General features: G+C 35.0%; 2 protein-coding genes and 1 long non-coding RNA gene across 3 annotated transcripts; 2 read left to right on the forward strand and 1 right to left on the reverse strand.

Moving 5' to 3' along the window:
- Positions 1-905: 905 nt before the first annotated feature.
- LOC111881106 (uncharacterized) lies at positions 906-2201 on the forward strand. Its single transcript, XM_023877503.1, has one exon. It carries the CDS (start codon positions 906-908, stop codon positions 2199-2201), a length of 1296 nt encoding a protein of 431 aa, XP_023733271.1.
- Positions 2202-4432: 2231 nt separating this feature from the next.
- On the reverse strand, positions 4433-6447 carry LOC111881076 (F-box/kelch-repeat protein At5g60570). Its single transcript, XM_023877466.3, has 2 exons — positions 6163-6447; positions 4433-5955 (listed from the first exon to the last, which is right to left on the reverse strand). The coding sequence occupies exon 2, from the start codon at positions 5696-5698 to the stop codon at positions 4592-4594; it is 1107 nt and encodes a 368-aa protein (XP_023733234.1). The 5' UTR covers positions 5699-5955; positions 6163-6447; the 3' UTR covers positions 4433-4591.
- LOC128133891 (uncharacterized) lies at positions 6224-19401 on the forward strand. The gene is made up of 2 exons (XR_008232194.1): positions 6224-6359; positions 19223-19401. It is a non-coding gene; the product is annotated as an uncharacterized LOC128133891 (long non-coding RNA).

Consider the following 19401-nt stretch of genomic DNA (forward strand, 5'->3'; position numbering starts at 1 on the left):
TTGTATCTTGCTACGACAAGATTGTGTTTTAGATTATCACACAACGATCATTTATTGATTTCATTCACCTCAAGTCTAATGATTAAAAAGCGACTTTTTAGTTGAACCGGTCTAACAATCGGTTTGTAAGCTGATTTAACCGGTTCAGCCGCCGGTACACATCTGACAGTGGTGTGAGTCGTCCTGAGTTGTATACATGTTGAATAACTTAATCAATCTAGCTATTGGATTTTCTTTTGAACTGTTTTTTAATTGGCCAAGTTAAATTTAATTATTCATGTTTAATAAACTGGTTCAAACTATTTTTTACCAGTTCTATCACATTGGTTTAACCTGGTTTTTAAAGCATTTAGAAATGAACATAAAATCGATCGTTGTTGAACTGTTTTCTCTCCTGATTTCCGACTCAAACGGTTTGTTCGAACCGGTTTTTGAAACATGGAGTCCAACATAGTACTATTGACGAGTCAACCAGACAAATATGAGCGATTCACACCTTGTTTATTGGGATGTGAGTGAAGGCCCATGATTCCCGCTTCCACATTAAACTCCCTCGCTTTCCACATCCGCCATTACTCTTTCTATACCTTCTTCTTCTTCCTCAAAATTCAAACCGATTTCCTTCTTAATTCAAACACGTAAAATTTCCGTTTTCCAAATTCGATAATGTAGGTATCCAAATTTCAGTTTACGATGATTCAGAAGCAGTTCGAAACGACGATGGTGAAAAGGAGTCCGATGAAGGCATGGTTAGGGTTCCAAACTACAACGGTATTACTCGTGGGTGGAAATCACACCTCCTCCAGGTTTTGTACTCGCTAAATCACACTCCACTTATTGTCGCTCTTTGATTTTTCGTAACTTTTACACGTCTTACTTCAATCGATATCACAACATATTTCGAAATGGATTTCAAAGCCTTAAAATGGCAACTGATTCGCGTGGCATTAACAAGGCGATTGATTCTAGGGAGTTTATGTTTTGTGTTGGCTATGGTGATCGTTTCATTCACTCGTATCAGTCGTATGGCGTATGAAATTCGAACGAATGAACCGATCTTCGAGAATTTCGATAAATGTTCGTTGGATCTCAACCTGTTTCGATACTCAAACATGAAGAATCTGACTCGTGGTGTGATCGAAGAGTTGATAAACAAGGAGATGATTAGCCTGGATTCACGAACATTATCCATTGGCGAGGGTTCAGATTCAGATTTGTTAACACTTCGAGAATTAGGAATCACCAACGCATTTCGAATCTCATCGATTTTAAAGAATCAAATCGATCATGAACTCGACATCAAAACAAACTCTTTCGATTTCATTATGTGTAGAATCTACCATAAGGTTCCCATTCCACCTCTTCTCGTTCTAGAAATCGAACGCGTTCTAAAACCTGGTGGTATTTCCGCCATGCTTGTACGTTTCTCCACCTTCAACATGGGTAGCCTGGTAAGATCCGCTACACCAGTTTCATTACTCTTGAGAAGATCTGAAATCCTCCATGTTTGTGGAATCGGATCATTTGCATTGATCGTGTTCAAGAAACGTTTAGATAATGTCGAATTTTTCAAATATTATAAGCTCCCAAACGAATGCTCATCGATTTCCAAAAACAAACCCTACATGCAACACATCGAGCCTCCCATGGATCAAAAATTCAACGAGGTTTCTTACTTGCCTAAATTCATGAACGTTTCATCAAGAAACAGGTTGATTTACATCAACATGGGGACATACGAATCGGAGTTTGAAGCTAATTATCCCATCGATCAAAAGGAATTCAATGTGTTTGTAGTTGATCATAACGTGTCTGCTTTTTCCAATTATGTGAAAAAGCGTGGTGTGACGTTTGTTTATCATCCGGGTCTTGTTGAAGATGACGAAAAGATTGGTACTAGTGTTGACAATGGTGATTATCTTGAAGCTCCATTGCATGAAGAACGATTTGAGTTTATTAACTGGTTTAAGGAGACTGCAAAAGATGGGGATTTTGTGGTGCTTATGATGAATGCAGGGGTTACACATATCAAAGTGTTGTTTGAGTTATTTGAAAGTGGAGCGATTTGTGGTGTTGATGAGATGTTTATTCGATGTTTGGATGGTGTTGATTGTGGGAATAGTAGATGCAAGGATTGTTTGAGCCTTTTTAATGGTCTTAGAAATGCTGGTGTTTTTGTTCACCGAAGACCGGTTGTTTAAAATGATTGTTTCTTTGTTGTATGGTGAATAATTCGAGGTCTGTCTATCTATCATCAGATATCTGATGACTGTCTGTGTTTATGTCTATGTCTGTACATTGTGTACAGGTCATCTAATATCGGATGATAAGACCATTGTTTGTAGGTGTGGGTTCGGGATTTTTTGTATGTGATTGTATTATCATAACAAATAGTGGATTCATTAAAACATGTTTTAATTACAAAATAGTTTTATCAAGATATACATGTGTGATTTTAGCCCATCAAACTCTAATTGATTATGCACCAAGTTAGTTTGGGCTGGGTTTTTGTGTCCTAAGACCCAGACTTTTGTATGAATCTCAATTCTTAATTCTCAAAAGGGATAATAAAATAGATGTCAAAGAAAATATGGAGGTCCAACATATTTCAAGTTGCTTGTACGTAATCCATTTAAACTTCTAGTTGGAAAGTAAAAGTTAACTGAATTTTTTTTTTTTTTTCTTTTTGAAAATTTCTGTTTTTATTTAGTTAAAGTAAAAAAGAAATGGACTTGGATGTATAAAGCATATGTTAAAAAAAGGAAAAAGGAATCGAGTGGTTTTAAACAGATTGTTCATAACATAAATAGACAAAGTACTTTTAGCATTTTCAGCTTTAAATTCTAGTTTTTCGAGGAAAAAAATTGTATTTGAAAATTTTGTAATTAAACCACATTGTAGTCCTTACGATTGATTTTTTTTTTTTTTTTGAAAGAATTTATTTATTAGTAAGATTCAAGTCTAAAATTATTTATTTGTCCGCTGTAAAGTATTTTTAATGTAAACATTGATTTTATATCTAGAGAGCATTTTAAGCATTCAAATATTACCAACATATTATCATAATTATAATATAATTTGTGAGGAAAGTGGCAGCTTTTAAGAATTGTATAGCAAAATATTCTGTTTATTCATTTCACTCTTAAATAAAATATCTTATGACTTTGACATAATGAAAACTAAAAACTCTACTAATAACAGAAATTGGCTTTGCTTGATTGTATTCTCAACAATACGTTTACAGATTGTTCTTATGAAAACTCGTTATTAACTATTGTAACACATTAATCAGGATTTAAAAATAAGTGTAACTTTTGGTATTAAAGTTAAACAATATATTTATTGACAGCCGGCCCATAATCAAAAACTTTAACCCATTGATTTTTCACACCAATTAAATTATACAAATTTGGAATTTGTCGCTATCAAATTCTAAGGTCCACTTCATGCCATTTAATATCGATATTTATTTATACTCCAATAATTAATTCTTTTAGAAATACGAAGTCCAAAATATAAATTTTGAAATAAATGTCAACGTCTAGTCGTCCACAAAGGCTAGAATCACATGTAGATTGTCTACTCAAGATTAAAGATTTACGTCCCATCTCAGCTGTTGGGCCAACGAAGCCCATGTGATATACAAAATGTCAAAAACACCCCTTAAAAAGTTGGATTCTTTCAAAACATTTGAAAAGTCATTCCTACCCCTCCTATTTCTTTTGTCTTATCCATGATAGTAACCACTCATTGCCGGGTGCCACTAACCACTTTGCCCTCTAATCATAAATAAAAAACCCGACTTGGCCCACTTCAAACTCATTTTCTAACCCACCATCATGCCCACATGTTCCATATTCTATTATTAAATAATACATCTTTCCCATTAAAAACATCATAAAATCCAACATTTCAATCTAGATATGTTTTTTTATTCCTCAAATTATACACTACATAACAATATATAATACAAATATATATATATATATATATATATATATATATATATATATATATATATATATATATATATATATGGGATAAGATTATAGGAATATTAAAAAAAAGAAATAAAAAAAGGGCCTACATGATTCCATAAAAGGAATGAGTTTTCTTTCATCTGAGTAAAGATGAACTGTCAAAACACAGCTAATATTTGCCATATGAAGGACAATTTGGTGGGCCATAGGGGCTCTTTTAAACCCCCTCCACATGTTACATTCAATAACTACAAAAACTTTGCTGCCCAAACACCCAATCACCTCTTTTTGACTTCAATCATACCCCACCCTCCACCCCCTACCCCTACCCCTACTCCTACCCTTTTTCCCCCTTTGCTTCAAAACTAATTCATCATCACATTCACTATTCCAAATCTACCCTTTAAGTCCTTAACTCTAAAAATATAGTACTAAGTAAGTAACATACATGATACACCTCAAAACAATTATACCTTTTTCCAATTTATTACCACAAATAAAAAGTACACAAACGAAAATAAATTAAAAAAAAAAAAAAAAGGTTAATGAGATAAGTTGAAAGGGTGACTAGAAACCTGTTGTAATTAGGGTTTGAAGATTTGGAGATAAGTTTAAGAACCCATGACAGCGCAATTGTAAACAAACACACCAGCATGTTCTTTAACACCAAGAATCTTCCAATCCAAAATACCATTTTTAACCCCGGATTTAGGGCACCATGAATTAATGACTATAGCTTCACCTTCAGGTCCACCCCTTTGTCCACCCACCACCAAAAGTTCATCCCCACAAGCCCTAAAAGCTAACCCCCAACCATTCGATGAGTCAGCCCTAACTGGAAGTCTACCCAAAACACCCCATAAGTTGTTAATCTTATCATATTTCTTAACCATATTGCTTAAATACTCAACTGCATATAACTCATTATCAACAACCGCTACAAGTGGTGGAGCTTGGGCTGCCCGGTTTACATTCGGGTACATGCCCGGGATTTTCCTCCATTTTTTGAGTTTGAGGTCAAACTCTTCACCACAGGTTAATGAATCATTAGGGCTTGTCATTCCTCCTATTACATAAAACTTTCCATCCATGAAAAAACCTGAGCATAATCTTCTAGGGGAGTGCATGTTTGGAAGCATTTCCCATCTACCTGTTAATGAATCGTATAACTCAGCAGATTTTAGAATGTTTCCGTTTTGATCACTACCTCCTGCAACAATGGCGATTGTTCCTAAGCTTCCTGACGCGAATAGACACCTGGGGTGAATCATTCCTTCGCATTTCACCCAGTTTCTATGGATTAAGCTGTATTTCCATATAGCAAATTCGAATAGTTCACGCCCGAAAACTAACAATTCACTCCCTACAGCTAATGATTCTTTGTCTGCGTGGTTGAAACATTCATCACAAGGGATTTTGGGAAGCCTCATCCAGTTTTTGGTGATTGGATCGAATGCTTCCCAACCTCTGGGATCGCACACCATGTATACCCAATGCTCTATGATTCCGAGTTGCTTTCGGAGCTCGTAGAGGTAGCCTGTTTTCATGAGGGAATTGAATCGGATGTTTAAGCAGGAGAGTGAAGCGTAATCGAATCTACAAGCCCAGGCTAGACAAATTAGGGCTACATCGTCGTATAGTCCAGGAAGAAGAGAATCATTGGAGGTTTGATTCAGTCGTCTATGGAAGAATTGGAAATCTCCTCTCTCGTTGTTCATGTTTCCTGAGAACTGAGAAGAAGTTGTTTGATCTTATGCAAAGTACTTAGCAACTTCTGTTGGAATCTTAACGATTTTGCTCATGATCCATCTGTGCAAAACTAAATTATTCTAAAGGCGAACAAGTTAGCTACACAAAATCAAAGCCTGCAGTTTGAAAAACTACTATACGTCATCATCGCAACAAACTAAAATCCAAATTTGATCTTTCCAACTATTCTTCATCCTATCCGTCAATTTAGGCCAATCATAATTTCCTGAAAAAGCCCCAAACGAAACTCATCGGAAATCAGACAGAGGAAAGCAACTAAGGCAATACACATCAATTCGGCCTCTTCAATCAATCAAAATCCATGAAAAGCTCAAAACCTTTCACTCAATTTTTTAAATATAGCGAATTAAAATCAGATGTTGGAATAACCGAGATCAAAATAGAGAAGCGGCATGAGACATTAGAATCTAACCGTTGAAAGATGACAGATCCCGGCGATTAGAGTGTCACCGGAGCTGATAAAAAAATCTGATCTCGGAGTCGGATGTCAGGCAGGCGGAGACGCCGGAGATAACTGTTCATGCGCAGACATCTCGCCGGAAACCGAAAGGAATCCTACAGATATGTGTGATTCTGTGTGAGACAGACGGATTGAAGAAGGATAAAATGGTACGTTTTCTTATAACTAAGAAAAACTGAAACTTGTTGAGAGAGAAAATGGACTGAAAGTGAAAAGGAGTTTTGTCGTTTGACAAAATGTTCTGTTAAACCCCCTTAAGTTTTAATATTATAAATCAAGTCCCTTATTCTTTTTTAGGTAATAGTCTGAAGCATGTTATAAAATCCAACAATAAAAGTAATATTTCTTTCTCTTTTTATACTTTTTTATAACAAAGCCACGTGGGTCACTTTAAAACCATACATATTCAAGTAATAATGGGTTGTCATTATTGACCATAGCTTGATCCTACTTTAAATGTAAAAAATGCTAAAAATCTAACTTGCTTACCTTAAACAAAACTTTTACACAATGAAATCTTTTTCTTAATCAATTCCATTGTCTTAGAAAACTAACATGCTTGAAAAACATGATAACATAACCTTTTGTTTTAGAAAATTAATTTTAGGTTATGTTTGACCTAAATAACTAGCTGATAGCTAATAATATGTTAGCTTATAAATTAATAATATTTGATAAAAAAAATAATAAGATTTTCTAATATATATTTTAATTGATACATATAAAAAACATTAACTATTAAAAATATATTATCATAATTAACTATGAAGTGTATTAATTATATGAAAGATTCTTTATAATTAGCATATTTCATATTTTCAATGAAAAATATTTCATATAATTAATACATTTTATATTTAATTATTGTAATATTTTTCATAATTAATGTTTCTTATGTTTGTTTTTAGGGTACATATTAGACAATTACAAAAATAATTCATAAGCCAGATTACAATATAAAATAACATTAATTGACATTTAGATATATAACTAAAAGAAAAGAAAATAGATATAACTATAACATATTTGAAATATTTTAGAAAAACTTTACAAACTTATCAAAGGCTATGTTAAAATAATTTATTAAAAGTTAGCTTATAAACTATATCATAAGTCAAAATAAGTTATTGTATGATTTTACTAAATAATAATTATAATACATAATATTTTTTAGACATACATAATAATTTATAATTTATGTTTTATATGATTATATTGTAACTATATAAAATATAATTTATTATATATGGCTAAAAATGTTAGGTAGAAATCATCACTATTTGATAAATAGATAACTTTTTATAGTATCACAAATCACTTACACTATTTTATTTTAATTTAATGTATACCATGAGGCATATATAATCAATCATAATTTGGGATTAACAATGTTTTCCAAAATATTTTCCCCATTTTTTCTTCTAATTATAACCATTTACACCAACTAAGTGGTATTTAAAAGTTAAATTAAAAAACACAGACTTCTAAAATTTCTAATGTCTTTTTCTTGTTAACGAATATAGTATATCTATATGAATTATAATTTCTTATTCAAGTTACATATTTAATCATTTTTTTTTGTCTTCACATATCTTGTCTTTTATTTGTATTTTATTATCGTAAATTTTGGAAAGATTTGCGTAGTTACTGATTAAAATCCACATGTTTAAGAAATAAGAACACGTATTAACTTTTAAAAGTTGAAAATTAATTAATTGGTATGCAAATGCCTAATATAGTGTATTTTCTAAATTTGCATCAAGTTTTAATTTCTTTTCTCTTAAAGGGCCTCAAATGTTTTTTTTATTTATAATTTAAAAATCATTGTCATTTTAACATCATTGGTAATTTTACCAAGTGTTCCAACCGTTGTTTGTTTCTTGTTCTTTTGTTCTTTTAATTATTTCATATTTTAAAAGAAAATTAAGTTTAAATCTTGGTTTTAAAGGTTGTTTGATAATATTGATTGTTAGATCTTATTAAGTTAAGGTTTGATTGCATCACACTTGATAAAAAACATGTGGAAGATATAAAAACAAATCAAAAAAATTAATTGTGGTATCACCTTTTTACCAAACTTAATAAAAAACATATCAATAGCCCCTTATTCAATTGGTCTTATTAAACTCCATTAATAAAAAAGTGGAGCTGATGCGTACACAATATTTTTTCTCCATACACAACAATTGATGCTTTAAAATATAGTATTGTACAGCTATATAATACACAAATTGTTGTGTATGGCAAAACATGTACAAATCATTTCCCATAAAAAAAAAACGGCATAGTAGCATTAGTTGGTAACTTGGTATAAATAAATCCTTTTGGAAGTGGACGACTAATAGTTCCCCTAGAGTCTTTTTTGAGGTAGTCAAAGTCATAACCCAGTAAAGGGTTTCACTCATGCACATCATTAAGACAAGTGTTTTTGAGATTTTATCATATTTCCATTTTAAGCCAAATAGTTTACAATATGGTCATCTTTCATCTCACTATTTCATGTAATATAATATATCTTTTTTTAATCATATTAGATTTTTAGATGAAATCAATTTATTTATAAAGGACTTTTTTTTTTGGCATTGTCTCAAATCTTAACAAACATTCTAAACAATATTATTTCGTTGTACAAGATCATCATCATTTATTCATTTGTAAATTCTTCAAGATAGCATCTGCATTTCACTTGACAATTCAATTATATTCGGGACATCGTTGTATTTCATCGTATTGAGTTAAAAGATATTTACCTCAAAAACAAACCTACAACTCAAAGGATAAATAATATGTGATGTTTGAAACCAAATATGTTGGTGATTTAGCGTTATCAACATATTTTAGTGTAGTTAATATTGTTATCGACCCAGTCTCAGTTCTGTTTTCTATCTGAGATTGAAGGTGTGGGGTGCACACTCAGAGTGTCAAATGTGAACTCATGAATACGAGGGTATGTAGGTAGTGTTAGAAAAATAGAAAGAGTAATAGTGGAAATCTGGATTCTCAGTGGATCGTGTATAGACATTTTCCGAACTGATATTTCTACCTTATACTCAGGTTACAAAAAATCCAGTCTTGGATGATCCAAATGGACACTTACGATTCTGGACACAGAAAACACAAGCCAATTAGATAGAGATTTCTTTGGATGTTTAGAGAAGAATAAGAGCTTAGAAAACCCCCTCTTGCTCAATGAGAAACTCCTTATTTATAATCTTGTGTGGTTCCTTAAAGGAGCTAAAATCTTTGATAAATGGGGTATGTCCTCGTCTAGATTAGTCAGCAGCAAATCAATTATATTCTATGAGTTGCACCTAACTTTGACAAATGTGACTGCCAAATCTTTAATAAATGTAGCTGCCAAATCTTTGACAAATGGGGTTGCCATTAATGTCGGTTGTCTTCATCTGGATTAGTCAATCTAGCACACCCATTTTCATGGAATGGGCACATGGTTAAGTGGCTCAAGGTCAAGAGCCGAAATGCTAATATTGATCACTAAAATTGGTTTTTTCCACTGTATTTTTGTTAAGAAAATCAGATTTTTTCGAACTGGGGTACGGACCCGCTAGGGCCGCGCTCCCTTTGAAGGAGTCGAGTGGAAATCATACAGGTCACTATGTACAAGTTCCAAAATAGCCAATTTTCTAGTCACATTAGGAAAGGGTTGTTTTGTAATCTTTGTAAGCATGCATGTTTTATATTTTTTCAGGTTTATGTCAAAGGGTGGAATAAGACCATCTTTTGACATTTCATGCATCCTTCTAAAATTGACATGCCCCAATCTAGCATGCCAAATCATGGAGTCATCAATTTTAAAAGAAGATGATGACATAAAAGCATAATTTTGAATATAGTCCAGATTCAAACAACTACCACTAACAAGATTCTTTCGAATCTTAGGAACAAACAAACATCAAAAAGTTTAACAATCTTTCTAGAAGTAATTTCAAGATTAATGACATCGACACCACAAATATGATTAAAAGAATTGTATCCCATGTGCAACACATATTTATCTTCAAGCGGTGTTAATGTTTCAAACAACTTTTCATCCTTGCATACATGGTTTGTTGCACCCGAGTTGATCCACCAAGCAACATCACCATCCTGTACATAGAATGATTCAGAAATAAGTGAAATATGATAAACATAATTATGTTTAGAATTATCAAAGTTAGTTAAATATTGATATCCTTTCACTTGGTCCTTAGAACCACTTCCAATTACATTGGTTCCATTGTTTCCAACATCATTATTGCCTAGATTCACACGACAATCACGCTTGCAAAGTCCCACCTTGAAGCACTTCCAACATACCGGTTCCTTATTCTTTTTGTTGGACTTATTTGAGACATATTCTTGCTTGTGTTTTCCATGTCCTTTATTATTCATATTTCTTGGTTTGTTCTTAACCACATTAACCGAGTGTCCAGATTCAACTTTTCCTTTGTTTTTGCCATTCTCTTGTGCACGAAGGGATTCTTCTATGCTCAAATGACTAGCAAGTTGAACCATAGACAATTCCTCTTTTTGATGTTTCAAGTTGTGTTTGAAGTCTTTCCATGATGGTGGAAGTTTGTCAATCACACTTGACACAACAATAGATTCATCCATATTCATTTTTTGCAGTTTGTATTGACCCAAAATGCAAAGGAGTTCATTGTGTTGTTCCATGACAGACCTTGAGTCAACCATTTTATAGTTATTAATGTCACTAACCAGGAACTTCTTGCTAGAAGCATCCTCACCAACGTATTTTGATTCAAGATTGTCCCACAACTCCTTTGCACTTTTAGCATCACTATGGGCATCGAATAAAGAATCAGACATACCATTCAAAATATGACCTCTGTAGATGTAGTCATCGTTATCTCATTTTCTCCTCTTTCTAGTCTCTTCTAATGTCTCATTTTCAACAACCTTAGGCCTTGAACTACTCAGGACATATGCAGATTTCAGAGTGGCCAGCATGAAGTGCATTTTCTTCTGCCAGCGCCTGAAATCATTTCCTTCAAACTTGTCCAATTTGTTGAACTTTGTGGTCAACTCACGGATTAATTCAGCTATGTACACCAAACAGGAAATATCAGTTCGATTGTTAGAAAAATACAAATGGTAATAATGGAAACCTGGATTCCCAGTGGATCGGATATAGACACTTTCTGAACTGATATTTCTATCCTATGCCCAGGTTACAAAAAATCCAGTCTTGGATAATCCAAATGGGACACTTACGATTCTGGACACAAAAAACACAAGCCAATTAGCTAGAGAGTACTTTAGATGTTTAGAGAAGAATAAGAGCTTCTAAAAACCCCATCTTGCTCATTGAGAAGAGCCTTGTTTATAATCTTGTGTGGCTCCACAAAGGAGCTAAATTTTTGACAAATGGAGTATGTCATCATTTGCATTATTCAGCATCAGATCAATTATATTCTATGAGTTGCACCTAACTTTGAGAAATGTGGCCGCAAAATCTTTAACAAATATAGTTGCCAAATCTTTGACAAATGGGACTGTCATTAATGCAAGTTGTCTTCATCTGGATTAGTCAATCCAGCAGACCCATATTTCATGGAATGGACATGTCGTTAAGTGGCTCAAGGTCAAGAGCCGAAATGCCATTATTGATCACTAAAATCGGTTTTTTCCACTTTATTTTTGTTAATAAAATTAGTATTTTTTCGAACCGGGGTACGGACCTCGGACCCCGCTAGGGGGGTTGCCTCCAGAACCCCACAAGGGGGCGCGACCCTCTTAAAGGAGTATAGTGGAAATCACACATGTCACTATTGTGTACAACTTCCAAAATAGCCAATTTTCTAGTAACATTAGGAAAGGGTCGTTTTGTAATCTTTGTAAGCATGCATGTTTTACATTTTTCTAGATTTATGTCAAAGTGTGGAATAAGACCATCTTTTGACATTTCATGCATCCTTCTACAATTGATATGACCCAATCTAGCATGCTAAATCAAGGAGTCATCAGTTTTAGAAGAAGATGATGACATAAAAAAGAAGAATTTTGAATATGTGACAATTTATCAATAACGTTGAAACGAAACATTATATTATTCAAATAACCAAAGCCAATAAACATTCCACCTCGAGATAGGGTCCTATCTGATTCATAAACTTGTTTAAAACCATCAGAATTCAAACAACTACCACTAACAATATTCTTTCGAATCTTAGGAACAAACAAAACATTAAAAAGTTTAACAATCTTTCCAGAAGTAAATTCAAGATTAACGACATCGACGCCACAAATAGGTTTAAAAGAATCATCTCCCATGTACAACACAGATCCATCTTCAAGCGGTGTTGATGTTTCAAACAACCCTTCATCCTTACATGCATAGTTTGTTGCACCCGAGTCGATCCACCAAGCAACATCATCATCATGTAAATAGAATGATTCAAAAATAAGTGAAACATGACAAACATAATTCTTTTTATAATTCTCAAAGATAGTCAAATACTGTGTAACATCCGAAAAATACAACCCAAAAATTTCGTTTTCAAAATCATTTAACAAACATAAATATCATCGCCATGGTATAAGATCATAAAACATGTATCTGAAAATCTCATAAAATTTTGTCATCGTAACACAATCTCATATAAAACATCAGAGTAAACTCCCATGCTAAGAAAACTATGGTGTATGTCATGCCATCATCCCGAGCCCTTTCCCTTGCTAGCTGAAGTACCTAAAACAAAAACTGAAACTGTAAGCACGAAGCTTAGTGAGCTCCCCCAAACTACCTCATACCATACAATAACACATATCACAAATACTGGGCCTTGCCCACTGCATCGGCCCTCACCCGGCATCGGACCGGAATCCGGCATAACTTGGCCCCCGCCCACTGCATCGGGCCCTGCCCGGCATCGGACCGAAGTCCGGAATAACTTGGGCCTCGCCCGACATTGGACCGAAGTCTTGAATAAACTGAACATAACATAAGTATGAACACATAACATAATCATATATACTGCATCGGGCTTGCCCGACATCGGACCGGAGTCTGGAACATATACACATAACATAAACATGCATGAATCACGAAGACATCAAGTATTCATAACTACTTCTCGGGACCACCCCGACATCGGACCGAAGTCCGGAACTACTATCATCTAAACGGGCCGACATTGTGGCCGTAGACCCGTTCTTACTGGAAGGAAACTCACCTCGTATGGCTGACTGCTGAAAAACAGGGTGAGGGATCCCTATCTGCTGCTCCGGCGACTCTCTGGATATAATTCCATAACAACACTTAATTAAAAATTGGTAATCCCTCTTAGGGTAAAATGACCATTTTACCCTTCTGATCAAAGTCAACGCCAAGGTCAAAGTCAACTCCCAGTCAACCCAACTCGCCGAGTCCCTCTACCGACTCGTCGAGTTCAAACGGTCATAACGTCGGGACATCTCGATTATACTCGTCGAGTCTCTCCTTGGACTCGTCGAGTTCTTTTGCTTCCGAGTCTCACTCATTTCTAACTCGTTGATTCATCTCCTTAACTCAGTGGTTTCACTCATAATCAAAGAAGGGTTTGGGGACATTGATCCGACTTGTCGAGTTCTAAGAACAACTCGGCGAGTCCATCACATGCTCATATTATACAGTTGATCCTAGGTGATCCCAGTGCCTCAAATTCATAGATTTGGACTCCTAAGGCTAGAATAACACGTAAAGTTGTTAACTTTACGTGCATACATGATGTTATGAAGCTAAATCACCCAAAACAAGTTAGAAATGAGAGTCTGGAGTTCAAGAGTGCCTAGATCTAAAGTCCTTACAGTCCCAAAAGCTCTCTCTCCCCGAATTTAGCTTGGAAAGGACCCAAAAGTGGCAACAAACAAGATTTCATGAAGATCTAAGTGAAAATAAGCCAAGGTATAAGCTTTATACCTTCAAGAGCTCTGAAATGCAATAAAAACTCTGAATCTCCTGCCTCTTCTTGGATCTCCAAAAGATCTCTTCCTTCTTCTAACTTTAAATCACACAAAAAATTTGGCAAGAAAGGCTTTAAGACACTCAATGGGTGCTAGGGTTTCGAGAATGGACTGTGGAGGTGATGGAAGCTGGGGTGAAGACTCATAATGTTGCTTAAATAGGGTGCAAGCCCTAAGGGTTATGGTTTCCTCCTGATGGACCTACTCGCTGAGTCCATTTCTGACTCGTCGAGTAGTCCACTTAAACCCTGCGGTCCAGCTCGCATCTACTCGACGAGTTAGGGCTACCAACTCGTCGAGTAGCTCTTATAAAATGAACATTTAGAGAATTACTTTCGTACCAGGGATGGGGCGTTACATACTGACCTCTTTTAATTTAGTCCTTAGACCCACTTCCACTTCCATTGGTTCCACTGTTTCCAGCACCATTATTGCCTAGATTCATACGACAATCATGCTTGCAATGTCCCACCTTGAAGCACCTCCAACAGACCAATTCCTTATGTTGGGTTTTGATACGAAATAAAAGTTTGTTTTTCATAAAAAAAACCGGCAATTGAAGACTTTAAAAATAACAAGTTTATTTTTAGTTCATAACAAAACCAAACCATCATGGATCCATTTATAGAGGTTAGAATGAAATAAAAACAACCATAGGATATTTTAGGGATAACCTTTGAAGCCTTTGAACCCACTTGGTTTTGGGGTGTTGATGAAGATAGCAAAAATCAAAGTTTATGATTTCTTTACAAGTATCCATCATCAAGAGTAAGACACTTGGAATGCTAGTTCCTTCTTGTATTCTTGAGTGTCTTAAGCCTTTAAGTGCTTAAGTCAATTAAGCACTACAGGGAACAACTCAAGAGGTCTTCTAAACACCAAAGTAAAGCATCAAAATGCATGGAGATGAAGCATCTCCACACTTACGGTTTTAGAGAGAAGAAGAAGGGAAGAAAGAAGTGTTTTTCTCTAGCAAAAATGCAAGCCTCATGCATCTCTTATATAGCCCATGAAAAGTAAGGCTTAACCATTAAAATACTCTAAAGTAATGGCTAGCCTTTAGAAGCATAGGAGACAAAGCATGGAGGTTGAAAAGCAACCCCTATATTTTAATATTTTAGGTCATACCTCTTGAAAGAGGAGAATTCTTTATTTTTTTATAAACTCTAAGTTTATAAAATATAAACTTTGTCTTTAGGTAAAACAAAAAAGAATCCAATAAGTCCAAAATGTTATGCATGACTTATTAATTCATACCATATGAAATAGTAACTAGTTATACTCTCTTATAATTATTATTTTCATAAAACAATAATTATTCCCTAATTAAAAGACAAGAATTGATATTATTTATTAATAATAACATTAATAATAAATATACATAATGTGTCAGCTTGATAAATGTGTGACCCCATATGATCATATATTATTAGCAATATCACTCCATAATGATTCTTGGGCATATAGGCCCATCAATCTCCCACTTGCACAAGATTCATTATAGAAGGATATAGATAGTAGTCACTTTAGGAAAAAATATGAAATTGTATGCTAATCCATGAAAACGCACATCATTTCGTTGCAAGTCATTAGTGGAGTGTGTGTGGTTAACCAGCACACTAATGTGGGACTACAAAGATGAAATGATGTCACATACTCGAATTTATGTCGAATAAACAAAAAAATAGCAACACATTACAACTCGTACTTGCGTAGGTCCGTCTTCACTCATGGCCAGTTATATGTTGTTGTTTCTTGCGTCGGATGTAAAAAATGCTTGAAGGTACTCAAAAAATGTTGTCCAGAAAGAGGCCCTTCAATGATTATAGATATCCAAACATTTCATTGCATTTTTTAGACATTTCAATATTACCAATAATGCTAATTATGTTTCTATTACTTTATCTTATTATTATTATTATTATTATTATTATTATTATTATTATTATTATTATTATTATTATTATTATTATTATTATATCAACTTTATATATATATATATATATATATATATATAATACTGTCTCCCGTGTTTTACACGGGTCATAATCTAATTCATCGGTATAGGGTTTACATTAATTTCCATTTGGTTTATTTGTTTCCTTTTATTAGTTATGTGTTTCTTTATTGTTTAGATGTATTCAGGGGTTTTGTATGTTATAAATAGGTTAACTTTAGCCATGGTTTAAAAAATCGGGAAAAAATGTACATATCAATTAGATGTGGACATATACAGTACATGAAGCATCACTTCTTCGGTCGTAATTGATACCAGTGAATCATATAGTATAAGGTAGAATATGTACGTGTAGATGTAACACCCCGACTCCCAGGTATAAGTTTTAAAGCACTCTGTACATATTAATGGACCTACTCGGCGAGTTGGTTGCCCCCAACTCTTCGTGTATAGGAGGGTTAGCCCGCATGGATTATTGGATCTACTCGACAAGTCGGAGGACCCGGACTCGACGAGTAGGAGCTGGGAGATGAAACCCTAATTTTTAGGGTTTTCACCCTATTTAAAAGACCTTAAGTCCCTTCCTCCAGTCCTTTACCACCCCCTTGACGGCTAAGAGAAACCTTAATCGCTATTAACCTTGTTTTTGAGTGATTGTGAGGCTTAAAGAGTGATTTTGGTGCTTTGTGTGAAGAAGGTGTGAAGTATAAGAAGCTTAGAGCAAAAAGGAGCTTGTGGATCTGACTCTACTTCATCTTGGCATCATTTTGAAGGTAAAAAGTCGTTACCTTGGTTTATCTTTAGCTAAATCTCTTCATGTTTGGGTTTAGGGCTATCTTTAGCACATTTGGGAGTCATTTCGAGTATTGGGGCAAGATCTGAAGTTGTAACTTCATATATGGACTCCCCTTGGACCCTATAACTATAGAGTTATGAGATTTGGCAAACATAGTCCTTTCCCTTTGAGTTAACCTTTCCCTTAGTCTAGTTTTGGCAACCATGCATGTACGTAAAATTTGCAACTTTACATGGAGATCATGTCCTAGGAGGTTGGATCTGCAATATGGATCTTTGGGGTATTTTAAAAACATATATATAAGTGATGGACTGCATGAACTCGATGAGTCGGACGAAGGATTCCCGTATTTGATTCTGCATGAACTCGGTGAGTCATTAAGATGACTCGACGAGTCGGTTAGGGTTTTCCCCGACATCTGGACACGCATGGACTCGACGAGTTGGTTGGAAACTCGACGAGTCAATTAGGGTTTTTGGTGACTTCTGAGTTGTTAAGAAACTCGACGAGTTGCTAGATGCACTCGACGAGTCCGATCAACATGGACCGTTGACTTTGACCATTGACTGTGACCGTTGACTTTGACTTTGACCAAGGGTTGACTGGTTTGACTTCTGGGGGTATTTTAGTAAATTGGGAATTTATGTAAATGGTTTTTGATGGGTTTTATACAAACAATCCTATGTGTACATGCAACCCTAGAGTTGGATCTATGTTTTCACTATTAGTTATACAACTTTATGAGCACAAAAAAAAAACTTGGCATGCTAGTACTATTTTCGAAATCCACATAGAAGAATAGAATACATACATTTTGTTGTTATATAGTAATAACAACTAGTTCCTTGAATCTCCTTAGCTTTGAAAGCAAGTACCACAAGTGTAGTACCTCTAATGGCTCACAAACACACTAGGTGAAAGGATGAATATGGGAGAGAGGAGAGAAGGGTATCTTGCCCTAGAATTCGTCCCTTTTAGGGTTTCCCAAAGCTTGGACGAAATCTTAGTGCCTTAGGGTGCTATTTATACTTAAGGCTAACTAGGGTTTCAAGGTGTAAACCCTAATCCCTTAGCTTAGCGCCTAAGCAAGTCCATGGACTCCTTTCCTTAAGCCCTTGGATGAAAACTCCTAGATCCTTCTAGGATTTTCGTTCAAGCCTTAATAAAGGTGATCCAATGGTCCAAATCCTCAACTATTGAATAATTACAAAATAGCCCCTGCACTTTCAGTCAGTTCCTTTAATCCCAAAATTAATTCTAAATTAATTTTTGATTAAATACTAATTAATAATATGATTCCAAATTAATATATTATTCATATAATATATTAACAAATCATATTTATACCCTAATTTATTATTCTTAACAATAAACCAGCCTCTCTCCTCAACAATCATCCTGTCTAGTCACCAGTGTGAAGGCAACCCAAAAGGACCATGCACAATGGGGTCAAGTACATACCAAAATAGTTATGCACTTAGACACTAATCCAACAGTTTTATGGTGAATATAGGTGGTGGAGTTCATGGCTGATTTGGGAGTTTTATTTTATCACTACAGTCCGACATTTGTGAGGTAAGTTATCCTCACTATACTAAGGGGTTGAAGGCACTAATGCTAGCCCATTGGATTTGATATCCCAGTAGTTGATGATATGTTGAGTATAAGATAGTTATACATGCTAGTTTATTATGCCAGTTTGGTAAATCTGTAGGACTACCTTTGTTACTGTTTGATTATCTGTATGTGGATTTAGCTGTATATGTAGACATGTTGTGTGGGTAGGGTTGAGGTTGCATTGCTTCCCGCGGTGGCCAACAAACCCTAGAGTATGCTAGATATGAGCTGAGGGCCGGGAAAGCATAACAGACTCATACTGAGGACTCATTCGCATACCAGATACGAGCTGAGGACCGAGTAGTATGTCAGACTCATACTGAGGGCTTGAGGGTGTTAGAGCATTCTAAATGCGAGCTGAGGGCCAGGGGAGCATGACAGACTCGCACTGAGGGTTGATCAGTTATATTTCAGTCTTAGGACTGAAGGGGGGCAAGCCAGTCATAAGTTGTGGGCTCGAAAGCAAACCAGACTTATGTTGTGGGCTCGGAGGCAAGCCAGATATGAGTTGTGGGCCCGGAAGGCAACCCAAATTCACATTGTGGGCCCAAGGGTAATCCAGTCTATAGAGTTGTGGACCCATTACATGTTGTTATGCATATGTATTATTTTTTATGTATCAGTATTTTGGGGGAACTCACTAAGCTTCGGGCTTACAATTTCAATTTTGGTTTCAGGTACTTCGGATGATCGCGGGAAGGCAAAGGTGTGATCGTACAACTCCTCACATATTATGACTTTGTTTTTGGGATACTCTGATATGGAACTAATTTGAAAACAAATTTATAATAAGTTTTGGTTTTGAATGATTTAAAAAGTTTTAATTTGGCATGATTTTTATGGATTTTACAGTAGA

Source organism: Lactuca sativa, chromosome 1 (assembly GCF_002870075.4).
Source record: "Lactuca sativa cultivar Salinas chromosome 1, Lsat_Salinas_v11, whole genome shotgun sequence".
NCBI lineage: Eukaryota > Viridiplantae > Streptophyta > Magnoliopsida > Asterales > Asteraceae > Lactuca > Lactuca sativa.

Excerpts from the sequence above, each read along its gene's own strand:
- LOC111881076 (XM_023877466.3), bottom strand. The coding sequence starts at position 5,698 with ATGAACAACGAGAGAGGAGATTTCCAATTCTTCCATAGACGACTGAAT.
- LOC111881106 (XM_023877503.1), top strand. The coding sequence starts at position 906 with ATGGATTTCAAAGCCTTAAAATGGCAACTGATTCGCGTGGCATTAACA.